Source organism: Cetorhinus maximus, chromosome 19, assembly GCF_964194155.1.
Source record: "Cetorhinus maximus chromosome 19, sCetMax3.hap1.1, whole genome shotgun sequence".
NCBI classification, from domain to species: domain Eukaryota; kingdom Metazoa; phylum Chordata; class Chondrichthyes; order Lamniformes; family Cetorhinidae; genus Cetorhinus; species Cetorhinus maximus.
The window spans coordinates 7,880,204-7,904,811 of NC_135897.1; the positions used below are offsets into that span (position 1 = coordinate 7,880,204).

General features: G+C 46.1%; 1 protein-coding gene across 1 annotated transcript in view; it reads left to right on the forward strand.

Annotated features, from left to right (window-relative positions):
• The window catches only part of LOC144694292 (glypican-5-like), a 593,756-nt gene that overhangs the window by 385,548 nt on the left and 183,600 nt on the right, over positions 1–24,608 (forward strand). Inside the window, exon 10 of the mRNA XM_078564625.1 lies at positions 19,003–19,165. Coding sequence (XP_078420751.1) covers positions 19,003–19,165 — 163 coding nt within the window. The remainder of the gene's footprint in view (positions 1–19,002; positions 19,166–24,608) is intronic.

A 24,608-nucleotide genomic window follows, 5' to 3' on the forward strand; every position in this document is an offset into this window, starting at 1 on the left:
TCTGGGCAGCTTGATTCTGATTGGTCACGACATTGCCCTGGGGAATGAACCAGCGAATGGTTGTCACTTATTTTGTTTAGCTGAAACAGGCGCAATGTGTATACATGTTCTTTGGCAGTTAACTCAAGGGCAGTTAGGAATGGTCAATAAATACAGCGAAGCCCCTATCCAAAATGATAAAAAAGTTAACTGTCAGTCACCATGAACTAGTACATTCGCCATGGCAACACTTCTATCAATCAGAGTCCACTTGCCAACCAATCAGCACTTTCTTCTCATACAGCATAAATTTGCTGTTTCCCGTGACAATGGCATTTTCTTGAGAACTGTCCTGATGAGTGCAAGATGAAAAGCTCAGACAAAAAATGTCTCCTTTTTCAGCAATGATATTTACATCATTAGAAGGACAAAGGTAACAAGAAGAAAAGGCCATTTGGCCCATTCAGCTTCATCTGTTGACTCATCCAATCCAATATCACACTCACCCAGCCCAATATCACACTCATTCAGCCCAATATCACACTCATTCAGCCCAATATCACACTCACTCAGTCCAATATCACACTCACTCAGTCCAATATCACACTTACTCAGCCCAATATCACACTCAGTCCAATATCTCACTCATTCAGCCCAATATCACACTCACTCAGTCCAATATCACACTCACTCAGTCCAATATCACACTCACTCAGTCCAATATCACACTTACTCAGTCCAGTATCACACTCACTCAGCCCAATATCACACTCAGTCCAATGTCACACTCAGCCCAGTATCACACTCACTCAGTACAATATCACACTCACTCAGTCCAATATCACGTTCAGCCCAATATCACACTCACTCAGCCCAATATCACACTCACTCAGTTTAATATCACACTCAGCCCAATATCACACTCACTTAGCCCAATATCACACTCACCCAGTCCAATATCACACTTGCTCAGTCCAATACCACATTCACGCAGCCCAATATCACACTCACTCAGCCCAATACCACACTCACCCAGCCCAATATCTCACTCACTCAGTACAATATCACACTCACTCAGTCCAATATCACACTCACTCAGTCCAATATCACACTCACTCAGTCCAATATCACACTCACTCAGTCCAATATCACACTTACTCAGCCCAATATCACACTCAGTCCAATATCTCACTCATTCAGCCCAATATCACACTCACTCAGTCCAATATCACACTCACTCAGTCCAATATCACACTCACTCAGTCCAATATCACACTTACTCAGTCCAGTATCACACTCACTCAGCCCAATATCACACTCAGTCCAATGTCACACTCAGCCCAGTATCACACTCACTCAGTACAATATCACACTCACTCAGTCCAATATCACGTTCAGCCCAATATCACACTCACTCAGCCCAATATCACACTCACTCAGTTTAATATCACACTCAGCCCAATATCACACTCACTTAGCCCAATATCACACTCACCCAGTCCAATATCACACTTGCTCAGTCCAATACCACATTCACGCAGCCCAATATCACACTCACTCAGCCCAATACCACACTCACCCAGCCCAATATCTCACTCACTCAGTACAATATCACACTCACTCAGTCCAATATCACACTCACTCAGTCCAATATCACACTCGCTCAGTCCAATACCACATTCACGCAGCCCAATATCACACTCACTCAGTCCAATATCATACTCAGCCCAATATCACACTAAACTCAGCCCAATATCACACTCACTCAGCCCAATATCACACTCACTCAGCCCAATATCACACTCACTTGACCCAATATCACTCACACAACCAACTCATGTAAAAATGAAGGCATATGCCAGCCCTCAGTATTACTCTAAAGGTCAGGACAATTGACAGTGCAATCGTATGGTGAGGTAATACAGTAAAATCTCGATGAGTGAAATCCCAGGGGAGCAGCCTCGAAATTTGAGTTAAGCGGAGCTTCAGAACAGCCAAGGAGGCCCCATTTCCACTTGAATGGGTCTCTGTTTAACCTGATATGCTACAAATGCGGCCCATGTCAAAAATGATGGATTTAGATGCTAAATAAAAACACAGTAAAGCAGTAAATGTGTGAAAAAGTTTTCATTAAAATTTGTTCACGCGTTTCAATGGCCTGACCCTGCATAAGACCAGGGCTTTTTTGCATTGAAAAAATGCTAGAGGTCTTCAGGCGGTTTTGATAGCCCTGTACTGCATGGGTAGTGTCTTGATATTCATGAAGCAATGCCTTTCCTCGGACTTACCTATCAGACAAGAAACAGCAGCTTTTCGGTGCCATTGATATTGGTGCAGACCATAGCAGTGACACACTCCTTGTTCTGCTTTCCATCATGACATGTTTCACCTTTAAATTCAAAAGTACAGTCTGGCAAAAAAACGGTATAACAGTTTGATTTCATCCCTGTTAAAAATGTCTCATGGTGCATACCCGTTCAAGACATGGGTAAGATCACTTTGGAGTCGATCATCTGTCATTGCTGTTGCCACTGCAGCAGCCTTACCATGCAGAAGATTATGCTGTGTCTTGTCTTGAACAGGCCCAGCCATCTGTCGCTGCAGGCAAACTCTATGTGGCCCAGCTTCTTTGCCAAGGCAACACCCCTTTCCCCCAGGATTGGACCGGAGATGGGAACATTCTCTGCTAGGGCTGCCTTGAACCACGTTCTTCAATGTCGGGATAGGCAGTTGTTCTCACCCTCTTCCTTGCTGGAGAGAATGTCTGCTTGTCAAATTGTTCCAAGATGTCCACCGTGTGTTTCATAATGGTGGACAAACTCAATGGTGGAATCTCCCAGTCCTTTGTGGTGTCCACTTTCCATTTCACTCCATGCTTTTTCAATTTCTGTCAGCTAGACAAAGCTGTATTAACTGCACCTTGTCTCTGATTGACAACACTTTTAACTTCCTCATAGTTTTAGCCATAGTCGCAGGTGTTGCGTGTCCTTTCACAGGGAGATCTCGATGTCAAATGATGGCTTGCCAGCGCACCATGATTTCATGCTCTTGTGTGGACTAACTCTGCTCTGATTGGTTGGCATGGTCATATGACAAGTTTGGTTAACCTGGAGTTACCAGTGCAGAATTTCGGTTTATCATGGTTCAATGGGAGTTGCTATTCATCTAGAGGGAATGTTTGATGACTTCAACAATCAGAATTTCGGGTCACCCGAGTTTGGCTCATTGCGATTTCACTGTATTCTGTTTGATGTATATGTTTAGAGAGAGAGGTTAAACCAAGGCAGCGATTAACATGTTATCTGTGTTGCATCAGTGAAACAACTTCTTCATGTGCTGCACTTTATGAGAAAATTATGCCATTAATAAATACAGCCATTGTGCAGCTTTACAGTGCAGTCAGCTATTCTCCGCTGACTTTACAATGTCTTTAAACATGCGGATAGTGAGTGGAAGCAGAAGGAACTACAGTCATAAAGCCACTGATGGCCATGCTTTTAAAAAAAAATGTATCTTTGATTTTGGTTTCAGCTTTTACGAGCAGACATTAAGAGCTATGCTGAGCCATTCGTTGAAGCTCATGTATCAGGTTGCACTGTGATGTTAACTCTTTCTGGATAATGAAGGACACCAAAGAAAAGGAAGACTATAGCACCTTTCACAACCTTAGGATGTCCCACTTTGAAAGTGTAGCCAGTTCAATCCCCCTCCCCCGATGACAAGAGTGCACTATGTCTCAAAATCAGGCTAATGGGAGGGACATGCCCATACTGGCATAGGTGCCAACTGGTCTCATGCAAATGAGTTACTCCCCAACTAACTTGCAGAATCTGACAGGGACCCATACAACGGGCAACTTCACAGTATACCAGTCGAGATTTCAGCCGCCTGGTTTAAATTTCAAGCAATGCTTGGCAGTTAACTATCAGTCATCATCAGTGGTGCATTCTCCATGGCAATCAGCACTCTCTTCACATACAGTATAAATTGTTGCTTTCCCCCTTATATTGGCATTCTTGTGAGTGCCCTGATGAGTGCAAGATGAAAAGCTTAGACATAAATCTTTTTTCAGCGGTATTCAAGCTCTGTACTACCAAATGACTATTAATAGATTATAAGTTAGCTTTGACCACTTGCTCTGTCTAGTTTCTCACTCAGTGTGAGGTGACAGCTACACTGTTGGTCCTCAATAATTAGGACAACTGAGGATGGGCATTTTAAATGGGCAACAACACAACCTAACAGGTAGATAAAAACGCCTTAATCATGATGCAAACCAAGATAACCTTTTGTCAACTGCCCAACAGCGGTGCAGAGACCCAAGTTATAGCAATAAAGAACTTGATTTGATATCGCGCCTCAGAAGTGTTGTTCCTATTTCAATGTAGGGAAATCCAACATCCAATTTGTACACAGCAAGGTCCCACAAACAGCAATGGCATAAATGGCCAAATGATCTACTGATGATTAGCCATGCACAGTAGGAACAGAAGTAGGCCCTACAGACCCCAAAGCTTGCTTCACCATTCACTGAGATCACAGCTGATCAGAGTACACAAAAAAGGAAGGTCTTGCATTTGTGTAGAGCTTTGTATGATCGTTGAATGTCTCAAAGCGCTTTACAGCCAATTGAGTACTTTTTGAAGTTAGTCATTGCTGTAATGTAGAAAACGTGGCAGCTAATTTGTGGGCTGCAAGCTCCTACAAACAGCAATGTGATAATGACCTGATAATCTGTTTTTTGGGATGTTTGGGATAAATATTGACCAGGACACCAGGGAGAGCTCCCCTGCTCTTCTTCGAAATAGCGCCATGGGATATTTCACATCCCGCGAGCAACCAGACGGAGCCTCAGTTTAATGCCGCGTCTGAAAGACAGCACCTCCAACAGTGCAGTGTTCCCTCAGTACTGCTTTGGAGCGTCAGCCTTGATTGCTGTGCTCAAGCCGTGGAGTGGGACTTGAACCCGGAACCTTGTGGTTCAGAGCTGACCATGCTACTAACTGAGCCACAGCTACAGAACCTAAATGTAATGAAGGTCCCCTCATTAAGATGAGGAATGCCAGTGCCAATTAATGGAATTATCTTACATCTTGCCAATCAGTCTAGCCTGGATGGCATGGTCTTTTAGTCAGTCTGGGGTTTACTCTTTAGCCCTGTAGTCAGAAAGCCTGTCAGCATGCAGTGCCAAAGCTCCCACGTGAAGCATGTCTGCTTGGGTAAGGTATTGGAGGACTACTACACCTGGCAGGAGCCTGGCCGAGGCCTTGGCCTACACCTACAGGCCCAACCTCTAGGAGCACAAGTGGATAGGTAAGTTCCTAACTGCTTCACTTCAGCATAGATCAGATTTACAACAGAGGGCAGCAAGGGCAACCTCAAGGTAATTCAGCCCACCACCATCACCACTAACCCCACAAAATTGTGAATGTGGCCTTTGAAGCAAGGCATGAGCTCAAAAGTTGATTCAGTATGCTGAATTTTGCCAGAGGACATTCTGCAGTACAACTGGCAGGGGGGGGGTGGGGGTGGGGGGTGGGGGGGCGGGGTGAGAGGGGGGGATTAGCAACACAGGGGCAATTATTATCACAGCTAAGATCAAACTCAGATTCAAATAAGGTGCACTATCCTAATCAGGCATTCCCCACCCCACCTTGGCTTAGGTTCTGAAATACTCGATTGCATGACTTGGACCCTGTCCAAGGCCATTTCCTGTCTATTTCTCAGATGACAGCAGATTCATATTCACCCTGAACCATACTTATCAGACAGAATAGAATGCTACCAGTTAGCTTTACCTGAAGCCCCGCAGGCTTCTTTGGGATGAGAGCAGCTGTGCTTTCTGTCTGTGTGTGGCCTGGCATCAACATGAGCTCTCTCTTAAATAATTAGACATTTCTAAGCCTTTGATAAGTCTTTTTTTGGACCTGAGCTCACTTTCATTGCCGATTGCCTGCATTTCGTTATATGTTGTCCTCTTCTGAACCAACCAATTGGAACAAGGTTTATGACCGTTGTCTGAGCATAGAGGTGAGGGGTTAAAATACAACTGTAAGGGCTTCTAGTAGTGGTGCTAAGTACAGGGCAGCGTTTCCATCCTCCTTTGAGTGGACCACTAATCTCCAATGTCTCAGGATATTTTTCTATATCAGTTTGGTGCCTAGCTGTTTACGATTCACCTGAAGCCTTAGGTGGAAATTGTGGAGGTGGTGGAGATTGTTGTGACAATCGCCATGCAGTAATCAGCTCTACCTTGAGCCCTTAGTGATGGTGGATGCTCGCAGGACACTTGTACCCCTTGTGCCCAATTATGCTACAGCACAAGAGGCAGGAAATGACACCATATGACATTTAACCCTGATTTACATGTTTTAATTTGCATAAATGAGATGGCATTTCAGTCACAGGTGAAAAATTGGGCAGGGGACCTGGAATAACTGAGTCCAGACACAATTTCAATGCTACCCAGTCAAAATTATCCAGTTTTTATTGCAGATTTCAGAGCACAGTTTTAGGTCCATCTGTTTTCTCCTCCATACTCCCCCTCCTAATCTCATGATGCTGACTCATACTGAGCTCTGGCTTCATGAGCATCAGGCTCAAGAGTTCACTCCGTCTGCATGAGCCCTGACAAAATGTGCCGGCCTGCAAGGGGCCAAGGGGAAAGGGGTGGGGGAGAACAAAGCCAAGTCTGTTCCTGTCTTCAACTGGCATCCAAACTCTCTGACGGGTAACAATCAGAAATGGGAACCCTGGCTGATTTTGCCCTCCTTGTAGGCTGGGTTATTGAGACTTTTATTGTCATTCCATTTGAGAGCAGCTAACCCAGGCCTGGGATTTGCGGAAACAGCAAAATTCCGCAGGTTGATCCCACAGCCTGTGGATCCAATCTAAGCTGTACAGTCCTGCCATATCCAGCCATGAATGGTAGTAGAACATAACAACTAACGATAAGAGGAGGCTTCATGAACATACCCATCTTCAATGATGGGGGAGCCCAACATGTTAGTGCAAAAGATAAAACTGAACCATTTGCAACCATCTTCAGCCAGAAGTGTTGAGTGGATGACCTATCTCGGTTTCTCCAGAGGTCCCCAGCATCACAGATGCCGATCGTCAGCCAATTCGATAACCTCACTTGACATCAAGAAATAGCCAAAAGCACTGGGTACTGCAAAGGCTATGGGCCCTGACAACATTCCGGCTGTAGTATTGAAGACTTGTGCTCCAGAACTAGTTCCGCCTGTAGCCAAGCTGTTCCAGTACAGCTACAACATTAGGATCTGTCCGACAATTTGGAGATTTGCCTGTATGGCCTGTCTGTGGAAAGCAGAATAATTCAAACTGGCAAATCACTGCCCCATCAGTCTACTCTCCATCATTGGAAAAGTGATGGAAGTTTATTGCCAACAGTTCTATCAAGCAACATTACACGGCAATAACCTGTTTACAGATGCCCAGTTTGGGTTCCACTAGGTCCACTTGGCCCCAGACCTCCTTACAACTTTGGTCCAGACATAGGCAGAACAATTGAATTTCAGAGGTGAGGTTATATTGACTGCCCTTGACATCAAGGCCACATTTGACCGACTGTGGCATCAAGGAACCCCAGTAAAATTGAAGTCAGTTGGAATCAGGGGAAAGCTTTTCACTGGCTGGAGTCATTCCCAACATAAAGGAGGATGGTTGCGGTTGTTGGAGGCCAATCATCTGATCCCCAGGTCATCACTGCTTGAGTTCCTCAGGATAGCGTCTTCAGCCCAGCCATCTTCAGCTGCTTCATCAATGACCTTCCCCCCATCATAAGGCCAGAAGTGGGGATGTTTGCTGATGATTGCACGATGTTCAGCACCTTTCGTGACGCTCCAGATACTGAAGCAGTTCATGTCCATATGCAGCAGGACCTGGACAATATTCAGTATGTGGTCACGCCTCTGGGCTCTGAGGTGACCCACTGAGCCAGGTTGACACGCTAGAACCAAAAGTGTGAAAATGTTCCAGGAACGTACCCACAAATATCATTTGTGGAGAGCAATATAAACCTTTCCTAAGGGATGGCAGTTTCGTACCTGTTAAAATTAGGGGCAGGGTTACTTTAAATCCAAAACAAAGGATTTTTAATCTTTTTTGGATGCTGCTCTTTAATCTTTCCTGTTTTCGAAATATGTTTCTTTATCTCCCCACTCAATAATCTATTGCCTGTTTTCAACACCCTTCAGAAGCAAAGAAGCCAAGGGGCCAAGGATGTTGAAAGAAAATAAATTGTGTTGTAAAGCATGCTTCAAGCAGAACATTTCAATTCCAAATAGAGAAGAAGGGTACGTGGAGACAATGTACAGTGGAGAACACGCGTAATGCGCAACCATTTCATCTAAGCACACTCAACAACAACATCTGACATTTATACAGTGCCTTTAACATCATAAAGCATCACATGATGCTTCTCAGGAGCATTATAAAACAAAAGATAACACTGAGCCACATAAGGAGTCAGATGACCAAATGCAAAGGCTTGGAAGTTCCGACAAAGCAGGGATGTACTTATAGGATCGCATAATAATTATGACTAAAGAGGAGCATATAGCCCATATTAGTTCATCCATCCGGAAATGCCTTACAATCCCATCCTGCCTCTGTTCCCAGCATTGCTGCATCCAGGAATTCTGCCTGCATCATCCTATGAGGTTATCCATTCCAAATTTTGGTTACTCTTTCTATACAGCGCCTCCTGTATCAGTCCTAAAGTTACCTTTTACTAGTTTACACCTGAGTTCTCTTGTCCTACTTCCTCTGTTTAGTTTAAGGTAGTATTCTGCATTTAAACACCATTCACTATTTTGTACACCTCTATCTATAAGGTGCCTCCATTCAAGAGTGAAAAGCCCAAGTCTTTCCAGTCTTTCCGAATAACCGGACCACCCAACATGAAGGATCAGCTCAAGGGTCTGTCTCTAGTGCTTCCATGCCTCGTGTGTCTCAGCAGCACTCAAGGTGCAGCCTGACCAAAGTCCTGTACAGTTTGATCATGACTTCCACTCACTTAAAACCTGAACCTGGTTCATTTGTGTAAAGGAGAAAGTGTAGTGGTCCCAGCACCGAGCCCTAGGGATACCCAACCCAGTGTGTCCCCTCACCTTGACTTGGTTGGTTTCTACCCTTCAAGCAGCTTCTGATCCATTCACAGGGTTTAATCTGGAACCCTATAGCTTGGTGTTGGGCCAATAACCTTTAACATTACAACTCCAGACTCCAACATTGGACCTCAAACTAAGCATTATTGTACAGAGCCTTTATGTTGGTCCAGAGTTATGTTCCATCTCATATCCTCTGGTTCTCCCATTCTAGCCTTTTGTGCATTGTCCCTCCTCTTGCCCCATAATTGCTGGCAGGGCCAGTTAGTTTAATGTATAAAATACTGGAAACTTGGGCATGAGTAAAAAATGGAAACCTAACAAGGGGCCTATGTGATTTGTGTATAGAATAATCAATGTAGCCGAGTGAGTTACAGCATGGAATTTAATCAAAGGGTTCAGATGGTTTATATAAAGAATATTGGATACCTGAGAGTGGGTTTACAGGATGGAATCAAATTGAGGGATCCAGTTAGTTAACATTTAGGACAATGGATATTTGGGAGTGTGTTATGGGCTGGAACCTAACCGAGGTGTTAAAATGTAGAGGGGAATCGTCCCAAATTTGTACTAAGTGCAGCAGCGGACAGGAAAAAGAATGTGTTAACTGCTGGCCGCAATGGCGACTTTTCACAATGTATCGTCCCAATCCTACCGCATTAATCATGCATTCCTGGGAAACATGCCATTATTATGACACAGCCAATGGTAAAGTCTGAGTTGTTCAAATCTCAGAGGGAAACTTGAAACAACGGTCATAACCCATTTTTTGCAATTTGTATGTTGCGAGATGCAGGCTTTGAATTCAGCATTAATAAGACCACCAAGTCTCGAGAGGTTTTTATAAAACTAACTTAAACATTTATTCATACTAGAAAAATTATAAACACATACATACGTCTACAAAATTACTGTTATAACAACTACAAAAACCCTCTAACTAATCTGACTCTCGGTTACACCCCCATTAAGGCAACAATAAATCTCATAGATTTAAACAGACACCTGACAGAGCACACCTGGAATTCAAAATTAGTTTCTTTTGGCTCTGGGTCCTTGCAGACAGCAGCTTAAGGCTTACAGGCTGGAGGCTTCTCCCACTTGTTGGGTCTTAAAATGCCTCTACCTTACACACAATCTCCTTTCTCCTGTACACATATCTTTCCCTTTGAATGTAAATTTTTCATTGTATCACTAGGCTTTTAACTTTATCTCTTCTAACAATAACACCCTTTCATCTCACCAATCTTATTAGTAAGCTGAAAAAAGATAAACACATTGCTTGGTGTCTTCTAACTAAGTTTAAGATTTCACCTGCAGTCTTGAATGGTTTCTTTTAACAAATGCAAATTTACTCTCTACCTTCTACCCTCCTTAAGTTTACCTAATTCACATCTCAAAACTACTATGCATCAAAGCACCAGACTAGCTGGCTTTAATCCAGTTAAGACACTCTCACACACACACACACACACACGGACACAGACCCCGCTATAACTCTATTTTAAAATAATTTCCAATAACATTATCATATCTTCTTGACATGGTTTCGCTGGCAGGCGGCCTCCGATTCGCCAGCCACACCGTCACCTCGCCACTTCCTCACGCCGGGCACCATGTTTAAAGTGCAGCCCCGCACACATCTGTCAGTGCTTCCAGCCTAGGACTGCTGCACAGAGGGCGTGGCTCCAAAAGGCAAGAAGATTGCAGCCCCGCTGTTTCAGTGACGTGTCCCTGGACCGTGCTGCCCTCTACCGCAGCTCTGGCCTCAGGAGGGGAAGCAACATCACCAATCCGGCTTGGGAGGCGGTGGCAGCAGTGGTCAGTGCCAGTGCCCTGCAAAAGAGGACGGCCACCCAGTGCTGAAAGAGGATGAATGATCTCCTCTATTCCGCCAGGGTAAGCCACTCTTCTCATCACTCTCAAGTCACACACTCACAAACCCATCACACATGCACAGGGCCCTCACTGCCAGTTCAAGGGACGTCACCATTCGCTCTCTCACACACACCTTCATTGTCCTCATCCCGTCCATGGGACCACTCACCACCCACACAGGCCAGGCATACTTATCATCTGGCGTGGTAGGTGACCTGTTTACATTCTCTCCCTCTGTATTCATGCAGGACAAGTTGGCACTCAACAAGAGGGAGAGGTTGCAGATTGGTGGAGGAATGTCTGAATCAAGGTCCTCATGGACTTTGAAAATAGAGTCATCCAGCTGGCCGGTGAAGATTTGGGCTGTTCCTGTGCTGACAGTGAGGTCGGCGGTGCTCAACCAAGTGAGGGTCCAGCAGTGCAACATCCATTAGACAGCCATGCCATGAATGATGTGTCCTGTTTCACAGGCCGCTGCCATACTCTCATTATTTTTCCTCGCTTTCACAGACACATCTGGGAAACAGCTGAGGGAATCCACAATCCAGGTCCTCGACTCAAGCCCCGAAGACACCTCAGAAGAGGAATCTGCTGAAACCCATCGCAGTGCTCACTCACAACCTCCAGCAGCACAGAGACACACACCTTAGTGGGACCTAGCTTTAAAGTAGCCTTGGGGTCACAATCTGGTGAGCACATCGCACTTTCTGATCCACAGCAGGGACTTTCCAGGTTTCCAGCACTCAGAGAACTGCTGGGGATCAGAAATCTGCTGAGTCCGAGTCTGATAATGAGCCTCTGGACTTGGTCATACCTAAGTTGCTGGAGCTGCAAAGGCAAGCTTGGGAACATCAGGAAGGGATGTCCGCTGCACTCCTCAGATTGCAAGATACGATGAAGGAGTCTGTCCACCTTCAGTGTAAGGTGATAGGCTGCATGCCAATGCACTGAGGTCAACACTGGCAGGATGGTGGCCACCATGGAGACCTTGGTCCAGGACATCACTCCTGCACTGCTGCACGAGCTGAACTCCATCACTGATGCCATAGTTGGCCTCCCAACAGTGTGTACGTGAGAGGGATGCGGGGCAGCTCGATCTCACTCCAGCTTTCCCTTCCACTCATGGAGTCAGCCAGGGGCCCTTGGGCACCCATAGGGAGGAGGATCAGCAGGTGTACACTCTGGGGCCATCCACCCAGGTGACTCTGGGACTGTCCGGCCCATCCAAATCCCCTCTTCCTGTGACCCTAGCAAATCCAGCTCCACAGGCTGGGGAGGGTGCCATTACCATACAGCAGGACCCTGGAAGCAGGCTGGGTGCTATAGGTCTCAGCCCTCCAGAAGACGCCCGTCAAGGTCATCACAGACAGGGTGTCACAGTCAGCAGGCTGCCTCCACCTCCGCTGTGGATGTCGGGGGAGCACCAAGACGTAGCGGCAGTGTTAGGAAGGTTAAGAAGATGTAATTGCACAGCCTGGGCACGGGTGTTAATCACTTGTACATGATGTTAACTTTGTTAATAAACTCCCAAGAATGTCTCTTTGCCTATGGCTCCTTGTTCTGATGAGCAGTATTCGTGTCACTCAGATGTGAAACCTTGGTCCTTTCACAAGATAAAGACAGGTGTTTCAGTCCAGGGCCTCTTCCCTGTGCTTTGTGCAGCCTTCCCAGCACACTGATGGTGCAGCTTCACTGTCACTGGACACATCAGTCAGGCCTACACTTCGATGGGGCTTATCATTGTGGCCAGAATGTCTTGGGCCGGCAACACAGAGTTCTGCCCAGTGTGCTCCCAGCACCTTTGAGGTGCGTTTAACCCCCTATCCCATCAGCATGTGTGCTCCTGCTGGGCTCTGCTCATGAAGGATGCCATAGGATCAGGAGAAGTTAATGTTTCCCCACTGCATCTCCATGATATGACTCTGTTCACAGAGCACAAGCGAACTGCCCTCGGCCAGACAGGAGTCAGACATTCACATAAGCTATGTGAGGACCAATGGAGTGTCCCCACTGCATGTCATCATCATCCTCCTGGAAAGTAGGGACTATGGGAATCCACTCCGTCTCCATGACAAGAGCCTTATCACAGAGGGTATGTACACTGCCATCAGTCAGACAGGAGTCAAAAGTTCACAGATGCAGTGTGAGGATCTATAGTGTCTCCTCACTGCATGTCGTCATCATCCTCCATGAATCTAGCAGCTATGAGCGTGCCTGCCTTGTCTGGCCAGTGCAGTGGCTTCATCGCCATCACCCTCACCTTCGAGGACCTCATCACCCTCATCCCTGTCGATGTCCTCCTCAGCGGAGGTGATGTGCAGCTCCTGCATCTCCTCCTCAGCCTGCTCCTCTCCCCATTGCAGCACCAGGTTGTGAAGGGCACAGCAGGCAACAATGATGCATGACACTGTCTGTGGACGATATTGCAGGGCTCCACTGGACCTGTACAGGCACCGGAACCTCATTTTCAACATCCTGGTGGTTTGCTGCACCAAAGTGTGAGATGCAGCATGAGCCTCGTTGTACCTTCTCTCTGCTGCAGTCTGAGGCCGCCGCACGGATGTCATCAGCCAGGTTCTCTGTGGGTAGCCCTTGTCCCTGAGGAGGCAACCCTGCAGCCTCTGTGGACCCTGGGACGGCATCAGGGATCTGAGACCTACTGAAATTGTCGGAGTCTTGGACACTCCCTGGGAACCATGCACAGGCCTGCAGGATACCTTTGTGGTGGTTGCACACCAGCTGTACATTCAGTGACAGGAAGACATTGCAGTTGACGTAGTTGACCGCTTGTTGCCACGGAAATCTGAGCGCCACATGAGTGCAGTCGATGGCACCCTGCACCTGTGGGAAACCTGCGATCTGTGCAAATCCCAGCGCTCTTGCTTCTGGCTTTCCTGACCCTGGGCGAAATGCACAAAGTTGTGTGCCTTCGCGAAAATGGCGTCTATGACCTCATGGATGCATTTGTGTGTGGAAGTTTGCGACATCACACAAAGGTCACCTGTGGAGCCCTGAAAGGAGCCACTAGTGTAAAGATTGAGTGCCTTGGTCACTTTCATGGCCACTGGCAGTGGATGCCCTCCATGTCCCCTTGGCTCCAAATCCTGCAGCAGCTGGCAGATGTGACCGACTAGTTCACTGGACATGTGCAGTCTTTGCGACACTGGTTATCGGTCATCTGCAGGAATGACAAACTCCGTCTATAGACCCTGGGTCTAGCTAGGCGCCAACCAGCAACAGCTCGTGGTAGCTCTCCAACGGCATGCATGGAGCCCCAGCTGCCCCTTCTTCCTGAGGGTGCTGTTCCTCCCTCTGCCCAGCCAGGCGCCTCCGTCACTCTCTTCTCCTTTGTCTTCACTCCCAGAACGCCATAAGGCATACAGCTAGGCCACCAGGCTCCATTCTTTTGATGTATTCCTCCTGCAGGATGAAAGAGAGAGATGCATGGGTTAGCACTGGTATACTAAGAACCTCACTTGGTTAAGTCTGAAGCCCCTTAATGCATCCTGGAGAGTGCTGGCCACCAGTTGGATGGCCAGAGTTTAGTGTGCTCGAAACCCCACCTTCCTCCGCCCTACTCCACCTGACCGATTGGTGGCAGCTTTGCCCATTGGGCTGCATGCTGTGCTCTCAGCTCAGGCAAGGACATTCTCCTAACCCACACTGCAAGGCTGCACTGTTAGATTGGACCGTGGGGGACTCTGGTCCAAACCGGGATGATGACATTGCACAGGGGCTGTGAGCACCTCCACCAGTGACAGCTCCATGGCCAACTTTAGCGAGGAGATTGTACAATGTGCACAGTTATCCAACTGTTCTGCAGTCCACTAAAACACTCATTAGTTCGCAGTCCGTGCCCGAGGGGTGAAAAGCTCTGGAGTATTTAGTGGCACTTTGACGCATCTGCATTGCCTGAGTGGGCAGATAAGCTGGAGGCCTAACTCCAGTCATATCAATGTGGCTGCGCCTGAACTGCCTCAGCTGCAGAAGAATGATCACTTTATACAAGCTTTCCCTAATGCATGGCCACTTCCCTCCCACTGCACATGCTTGTGCACTACCATAACAGTAGTGCAAACCTTGTCCAGTCCAACTTCGCCTCAACCGCAGTGCAACCCTTACCCCCGCCCCCCCCCCACCAACTTCCCTCAACTGAAGTGCAGACCTTGCCCCAGCACCACACTGTCAGCCAGCTGGGAAAATGCGACTTGTCTGGGCCCTCGCCTGAATGTGTGGTACCTCAACCTTGAAGTCCAACTGGCAACCCTCATGAGAGCTGCACATCGTTACTGTGCACTCACCTCCGAGTTCCCCTCTAAGTGCAGCCCGCCAGGCACACACCTTATAAATGCTGTTGTGAAGCACGTCGGCCTGATTGCTCAGATGATCCAACGTAGAGGGACGATTCTGGCAAGCTGGGCTTATGATGATATGCAGATGTATTATAATGAAGTTCCCAATGTGCAGCGGTGGGAAACACAGCCTGCCATTGATGGGCGGAGTGGACGATTGGAAACTGGCTTCATGGCATCATGAAACCGAGTTTTGGCCTTTCCACCATATTGCCCGCCATGACATTCGATGCCAGTGGGCATCAAAAATTCCATCCATAGAATAAAGGATTCCTGGGAATGTGTTCTGGGCAGGAATCTAATCGAGGGGTTTGGCTGGTTTATATACAGAATAGATGCCCAAGAGTGAGTTTAAGTCTGGAAAACTATAGGCCTGATTCTTGTGTGTAAATGGATGAACTTTTGCTCGCCCTGTGTAGATGGTATGTGGTATGAGTTGGTTGAGATGATGTGCTGAGCAGGTGAATGAAACCCTAGCAATTGATTAAGCTTATCTGAACATATTTCTATCTTTGAAACCTAGCTCCGTTAAACTTTGTCAATCATCTCTGCGTGTTTCAGAGTTGTTTTTGTATTTTAAAGAGAAATAAACACCAAGAAGAGCGTTTTATACTCTTTGACCTTTCCCTACCGCCCCTTGAAAAATATGAGTGAATAATATTGATTCCCTTTGTACTGTTTTTTAAATCTCACAAAGGCATTTTGGGTCTCTCTTTGTCCAGACCTGCGCTGATGATGCCAAGCTTGTGAAGGGGCATTGTGTATTCAGGGTGGCATTGGCTTTAATGGGATCTTGGGGATTTGGATTGGTCTGATAGTCAATCTTCAGTGCCCAAGGCTGGACAAAGACACCAGCTACCATTTCCTTCCTTTCTCTGTTATGGCCACTCTCGTGCCATGGCCTCATACTAACTGGATGTCATCTGGGCCGCCAAATGTTGGGAATATGAATTTTGTGCTATTATAGACAATGGCTGCAGTCCTGCTTCCATTTGCTAAGAATGAGTTTGAACACCAAGACAAACACTTGGAGTTGTTTTAAGGACTAAAAAGAACAAATGAACATACTTATGATTAACACGGACATTCACAAAAGAAGCGCATGTTTTCAGCCTTCCAGTGCTTTCCCTGCCCTTTCATCTTCCCACCTCACTCTACAGTTTCCCCCTTTTTATACCTTTCTAACTATGCTATTTTACATGACCTTGGATGCATTTTGCACAAAGATAAAAGCAAAATAAAAGCTGGAAATCTGAAATAAAAACTGAAAATGCTGGGAAGACTCAGCAGTTCTGAGAGCATCTGTGAAGAGAGAAAAACAGGGTTAAGGTTTCGAGTCCGTATGACTCTTCTTCAGAGCGAAAGGAGATTCATACAGACTCGAAATGTTAACTCTGTTTCTCTCTCCACAGATGCTGCCAGACCTGCTCAGTTTTTCTAGCATTTTCTGCTTTTATTATGCACTTTGCACTGTGTTTTTGCTGTCTGTATCTAGAGGGTCCATACATCTATCCCTCACAGTTTTTTTAACGACATCTTGAGGTCTCAAAATTGTGCAGGAAATGCTGGTGTGTGGTTTTAGTGAGCTATAGATTGTATCGTTACCATATCATTGCCAACTGAGGCTTCAGTTTACAAAATTAAAGGGAAGCTAATGTGAGCAACATTACATGACTTGAGGAAGCCGACCGCTGCCTTTGTATAGACATAAGGCCAGTCACTTTAGCAGTCTTTCAGTCTTAGTTCTTTCTAACTTTAGAGTTTAATATTGAATGTAACTTATAAGTGGGTACTTTGTGTATAAAATAGACTTCTTGACTGACTATATTAAAAGCAGAAGATGCTGGAAACACGCAGCATGTCTTTCAGCATCTGTAGAGAGGGAAACAGAGTTAATGGGCAGAATCTTCCATTCTGAAGTCTAAGTTGGGTGTGGAGTGGCAATTGGAGTGACTTCCTCATTGTGGAGGGGCAGGACAGCTGACCACATGCAACCATGTACTGGTCAGCTCATTACCTGTGCATCCGTGCAGAGCACGGTTAATCTTGTGGCAGGGGCGGACAGGAAGTCAACATCCCTGTTGGCACTTTAGGGAGTGGATTAGAGGCAAGAGCATGCCTTAAAAATATTTAATGACCCTGCCTCCACCTCTCCCTGGTGAAGGGAGTTCCACAGGCTCACAACCCTCTGAGGCAATAAAATTCTCCTCATCTCCTGAGATTGTAACCCCCTGTTCTAGACTCCCCCAGCCAGAGGAGACATCATCCCTGCATCCAGTCTGTCCATCCTTGTCAGAATTTTATACATTTCGATGAGATCCCCTCTCATTCTTCTAAACTCCAGTGAATACAGGTCTAGTCAGCCCAATCTCCCCACCATGCGACAATCCTGCCATCCCACCTTTTTTTTTCTAAGTGGGTGGCCTAGGGAAGAGCCCCTCTTACACACTGGGCCTGCTTTCATGAATGGAAGAAGCCACACCTCATGTTTGCACATGTGGGGAATTATTAGGCATATTGCCCATGACTTTCTGACCCACTCAGTGAGCAAGCAAGACCCTGGTACAGTGGTCATTTGTAAAATCAGTCATAGTAAGCTGTGATGAACTATGGTTCTATAAGCAAAAGCGATCCTACTACACTGAACCCAAGTGGTCATTCTACATGTGTAGCCTAGATTGGGAGCATTTCTTGGCTATTCACCTGCAACAGAATTGTAGTGTATTGAAAACTTAACAGGTATCATCTTTACTGCTGGTAACCAACACACACCACCCCCCCCCCCCCCCCCCCCCACCACCCATCCCTGCCAATATCAGCTAACTCAGCAGAGCCAACTAACCTGAGACTTGCTGGTCTGGATGGTTCAGGACAGCACCTTTAACCTAGTAGCTCATTAGGTGAGCTCTGATTTTTTTCAAGTGGTGTGGTGTCGATAACACTTGCTTTTTCATAGCCAGAGCATGTCCATGATACAACAGCAGCTTATGTTCATGTAGCACCTTTAACACAGTAAAACATCCCAATGCTCTCCACAGAAGTGTAGTCAGACAGAAATTGACACTGAGCCAAGGAAGGAGACAGTGGAACAGGTGACCCAAAAATTTGATCAAAGAGGAGCATCTTAAAAGAAGGAATCCTGAGAACAGGGTAAAAAAGCAGAGAGGTTTCGGGAGAGAATCCTGGAGCCTAATTGCTGATAACACAGCTGCTGTTAGTGGTGTAAAGAGAGTGGAGGATGCATAAGGGTCCGGAGGTGGAGAGACGGAGAGATCTCCGAGGGTTTTACAGCTGGAGGACACTATAGAGATAGGGACTGCGAGACAACAGAGGGGTCTGAATTTTCAAGTCAAGGTGTTGGTAGAAGGGGAGCCAATAGACAGGGAGGTGATGGGCGAAATGGGACTTTGAGCAGGTTAGGACATGGGCAGCTCAAGTTTTTAGAGAGTAGAAGATGGGATGCCAGCCACAAAGCAATAGTGGCTGAACTAATACCATTCTGGATCTTAATGCTTCAGGACAATAAATGAGAGTGATGTGTGTCCTGCAAAGGGATGAGGAATGCTTCAAAGAGGGCCTGGAGCAAAAGACTACCAACGATTTAATTCTAAGCCCTTATAAGTATGGTCCTCCTCCTCACACTTACCCTTTCTTCATCTCAGATGCTGCATGGCAAAGGAAGTAAGCAGTCAGAGCAGTGGCCCTCGAGAGAAGCTGGCAGTGGTGCTGGCAATGATGAGGACATGGAATCGAGTGGAGAGTGTGATGATGAAGATGGATGCATGGGATCTGGAAGTGGAGAAGTGGGTCGTAAGAAGAAGACACGTAAGTAGCATCTTTCATTTGGTTGTCTCACTAAATGGTTGCCAATAACATCCAGTGAAAGTGAGGAGTAAGAACCAACTTTAGGGTTAATCTGATACATACAAAACTGTTGAATGTCAAGCATGCAGTATTATAGTGGAAACTCTCTCACATTTCATATTGATACAATAGATCCAGTATAGTACAATTACCTTCCCTGGGGTCTGAAACTGCAGAGGATATTTCATATTTGTACATTGGCCAATGAATGTTTACAGCTGTATTTGAAACTTGAAGCAGGTAAGGGCAAGACTGAGGGAAGTTGACTCTCCTAAACTGTTAGTTAATCCCTTGTGGCGATGTTCCATGTTTGTATCTTATTGTCCAGATACAGGTTGCATGAAATAGCTGGATAAGATGAACAAATAGTTCACAATGTCACATTTGGTGCTTAAGTCCAAAGGCAGATGATAACTCATTATCAAATTTCTTACAACCATCCGACGTGGGAGAAGTTCATCCTCAGACAGTGGCTACTGGCCTGACCTGACCTTCAGTGGTATTATGAAGGTCTACAACCATTCGACAAATTGTGTTTCCTTTCCTGCAGGATCACTTTAATTGGATGGATGGCATGTGAGCATCATGGTGGGACATGGCTAGGCAATCCTTGGGTTGAATCTGCATGCAGCTGTGCTCTTGTCACAATTGTAAACGTCTTCAGAGATTGCTGGAATTATCCCACGGGTCCAGCAGCATCTGTGGAGGGAGAAACAGAGTTAACATTTCAGGTCGATGACCTTTCATCAGGACATTTGCAGCATTTCCTGTTTTTATTTCAGATTTACAGCATCCATAGTATTTGCTCTTAATTTATGTTAAATGCCCTTCTTGGTTCCAACCTGATCTTTAGAAGCTGCCAGAACTGAGGACCATCCTGGCGGGGGAAAGATCTATAAACAACAAGCTTCTTATGGAGCTCATCAAATCTTATCGCAGTTTGATCTTTTCATTCCACTCGTCAAACTGTGATAAGATTTGACAAGCCCAATAAGGGACTTGTTGTTTATACATCTAATTCCATCACAGGAGACACAGAGCCCTGAAACTGGATTCCCAGCAGGTCGTTACCCCAGAGGCGGGAGCCCCAGCAGGTAGTCAGTGCAATGACTGGAGCCCCATGATGTAGTGAGTCCAGAGGCTGGAATCCCAGGAGTAGTGAGCCCCGGACATGGGAGTCCCAACACATAGTGAGCCCCAGAGACAAAAGTCACAGCACATAGTGACCCCATAGACTGGTGTACCAGCAGGTATTGACTCCCCAAATGGTCAGGTATCCTGACTCCCCAAAGCCTGACTTGTTATCACCGTTTCTTCACTGTCGCTGGGTCAAAGTTCTGGAACAGCACTGTGGGTACACCTATACTACATGGGCTCCAGCGGTTCAAGAAAGCAACACACCACCATATTCTCAAGAGCAATTAGGGTTGGGCAATAAATGCTGGCCTAGCCTGTGACACCTATAACCCATGAATGAATTTTAAAAATTGAGCACAGAGACTGGAATCCCAGGAGGTAGTGAGTCCAAGAACTGGAATCCCAGCAGGTAATGCCCACGGAGACTGGAGACCCAGCAGGTAGTAAGTCCAGGAACTGGAGCCCCAGCAGGTAGTGACCCTGGGGACTGGAAGCCCGGCAGGTAGTGAGTGCAGGAGGCTAGAGTCCGAGCAGGTAGTGAGTGCAGAGGCTGGAGTCCCAGTAGGTAGTGAGTCTAGGAACTGGAGTCCCAGCAGGTAGTGACCTTGGTGACTGGAATCCCAGCAGGTAGTGACTCCAGAGACTGGAGTCCCTTGCAAGCCCCACAGGCTGGAGAACCAGCAGGTAGTGAGTCCAGGAACTGCAGCCCTAGCAAGTAATGAGCCCAGAGATTGAAGTCCCAGCAGGTGATGAACTATGAGACCAGAGGCCTAACAGATGATGCGTAATAAGCCTGGGCTCAGCATGGCTGAGCCATGAACTCTGAGCTTAGACTGGAAATACAGTGAACTCTAGTGAACTCTTAAGACTCCAGCTCCAGTGAGCAGTGAGGCTTGAAACTGGAGCTCCAAACCCTTGAGGACAGCCAATAGCTTGAAAACTGTTGATGAACTTCGAGACTACAAGACCACTAGGGAGTGTGCTTCGAGGAGACCCTCTCAGACTTTGGCCAAAAGGATGAGACAAGTTTAGCCAGCTGCCTACATGTTTTTTGTCTCCCTGTCAATTGGAGTGATTACATCAATCTCCGTGAAGTCAAGAGACATATTCCAAACAATGTCTCTCTGTGTCAGAGCCAAAGAAAACAACAGAAGCACAAATGGAATTTAAATGAGTGTAAGAATTAATCTGGGGGCTGGTGTAAGGTTGTAGCTAAAGCTACCTTTACAAACCCTGACATGAGTTTTACTGTTGATAAGTAGGGTAATTCTATGTTGAATTCTTTTGACTGTCGCACTGAAGAGAGTGGAATCTAGTAAAATCGATGTTCGAGATTCAGGTGGGACAACACACCATTCCCACCGGCATGATGGAACAAAAGGTTAGACAGAGAGAGTCCGAGGGGCTCATTTTGTGGATACTCAACAATGGTAGGGACTCTTGCCCAACACCAGTGCACACTCAAAAAGTGACCCCCTACAAATGAACCATTGCAGCTCACAAACACACCACAACCCTGTCTAAGAGTTGATTAAATGCGACACTGCTCAAATGATGGAAGAATATCAGAATCGATTTCCCCTGTGCTCCCTGTCCATAACACGTGTGTAAACAAATGTTTGAGCAAAATGGAAGTTCAGAATTAATGCTGGCTATGGTTTGTTTGTTTCAGAGCTTATAATGCAGATTGTAACTGCAGCACATTAAATAAACACAGATTCCCTATATGGAAGGAATCTCGTCAGCAGCAACAGCTTCACAGGGAGGGAGCAAGGGTAGCACGGCCTCAGTGTTCTAATTCTGGGTCACTGCTGCTCCACCAGAGGGCAGTGAGCTCCATGTACAGCACTTCCTGGCATGTTGTGTTCCGCTGGTACTCTCCTTTTAGGGTCATTGGAGGCTGGTTCAGGACAAGCTTGAGAACCTTCATAGAACTTCATGTTTGTAGATATATCACTGAGCCATGCACCATTAGTGCAAGTCATATAGGGCAATTCAGGGGAGCCACCAGCAGTGACATGACAACCTGGTTCTTCAATGGGGAATATCCTCAAGTCAAGAACTCCCATTTACCCGCCAGAGTTCCATAACCCTTAATTTGCCTAAGAAAAAACAATCAATCTCAGTCATGCTACACTCATTATTATCCAACCACCACAAGTTACCAGCTCAGCAAGTTCCTGATGCCCACAGTCAGAGCCCTTCACTGAGAGAATTCACAATCAGACCCCATCATTTAGAGAATTCACAATCAGAATCCATTATTTAGTGAATTCACAATCAGACCCCATCACTGAGAGAATTCACAATCAAACCCTGCCACTCTGAGAATTCACAATCATTCTGTAACAGTTAGAGAATTCACAATCAGACTCCATGACTGTGAGAATTCATAATCAAACCCCATCACTGAGAGAATTCATAATCAGACCCCATCATTTAGAGAATTCACAATCTGACCCCATCAATGTGAGAATCACACTATCAGACCCCATCACTGAGAGACTCCCACAATCAGACTCAATCACTAGGGGAATCTTACAATCTGACCCCATCACTGTGAGAATTCACAATCAGACCCGATCATCAGGGGAATCTCACAATCTGACTCCATCACTGTTAGTTAGAATTCACAATCTGACCCCATCACTGTGAGAATTCACAATCAGACCCGATCATCAGGGGAATCTCACAATCTGACTCCATCACTGTTAGTTAGAATTCACAATCTGACCCCATCACTGTGAGAATTCATAATCAGATGCCATCACTGAGAAAATTCACCGACCCCATCATTGAAAGAATTCACAACCTGACCCTGTCACTGAGAGACTCCCTCAATCGGACCCCATCACTGAGAGAATCTCACTATCAGCGCCCTTCAAATAAGCAGCATCAGAGGCAGGGTAACATTCAGAGGGTTTTTTTCAAGCACCCCTTCTTTCCAAAAAAATAATGGTGATTTGTTTCGTTCCATCATGGTGAGATGCTTTGGAGAACAACAATTTATATCTGTATAGCACCTTTAACACCCCTAAACTCTTCACGGTAGTGTTATCAGACAAAATTTAATCCCGAGCTACATATGGAACTATCAAGACTGCTGACCAATAGCTGACAACGATGTAGCATTTTAAAAGAGGATAGGAGAGAAACAAAAATTTTTAGTGAGGGTCTCCAGTGCTTATGGCCTGGGCAGCTGAAGGCATGAGCCACCAATGGTAGCGTGATTATAATTGACGATGTACCAAAGGCCAGTATTGGAGAGGTGCAGAGATCTCATAGTTGTTGGGTTGCAGGAGACTGTTGAGACAGGGAATGGTGAGGATTTGAAAATAAGGATGAGAATTTCAAAATTAAGGGATTGAGTCAGAAGCCAATGTAGGTCACTGAGCACAGGCGTGATGGGTGGTTGGAATTTGGTGCGAGTTAGAATGAGGGCAGCTGAATTTTGGATGAGCTTGGGTTCTGTTAGGGTGGAAGATGGGTGGCCAATTAGGAGAACAGTTGAACAGTCAAGTTAAGAGATAAACTTTAGCAGCAGATAAATTCAGGTGGGGTAGAAACATGAGATGTTGCAGAGGTGAAAGCAGGTGATCTTCGTGATGGTGGGATACATGATTGGAGGCTTATCCCAGAGACACATACAACACCACAATTGCAAAGAGTCTGTTTCAGAGCCTCATCTAATTGCACTGACCTCAGTTAAGTACTCACATTTCCCAGGAATTTGGTTGAGATGTGGTCCAAGCACATCCCACTTAGTACCAATACAGGCAGCAGGGAGAACAGACTTCCACCATGTTGAAAGCAATCCTCAAACTGTATGCATCACCCATTTTCATAAGCGACTTGTATTTATATGCCACCTTTAACATAATAAAACATCCCAAGGTGCTTCTCAGGACCATATTATGCTTTTTAGACAAAATTTGACAGTGAACCACCTAAAGAGATTTAGAAAAGTGACAAAAATCTTGGTTAAAGAAGAAAAAGAGATGGGGAGGCAGGGAGGTGATTCTAGCGTCTAGTAACTAGACAGCTGAAGGTATGGCCACCAATGGGGAAACAAAAGAAATAATGATGTACAAGAGGCCAGAATTGGTGGAATGCAGCAATGTTGGAGAGTTGTAGGGCTGGAGGGAGTTATAGAATGGGAATTGGTGACGGTGGGTGGGGGGTTGGGGGATGTTGTGGGTGTAGGCCAGGGATGATGAGGCTGAGGCCATGGAAGGATTTGAGCATAATAATGAGTGTCTTAAGTTTG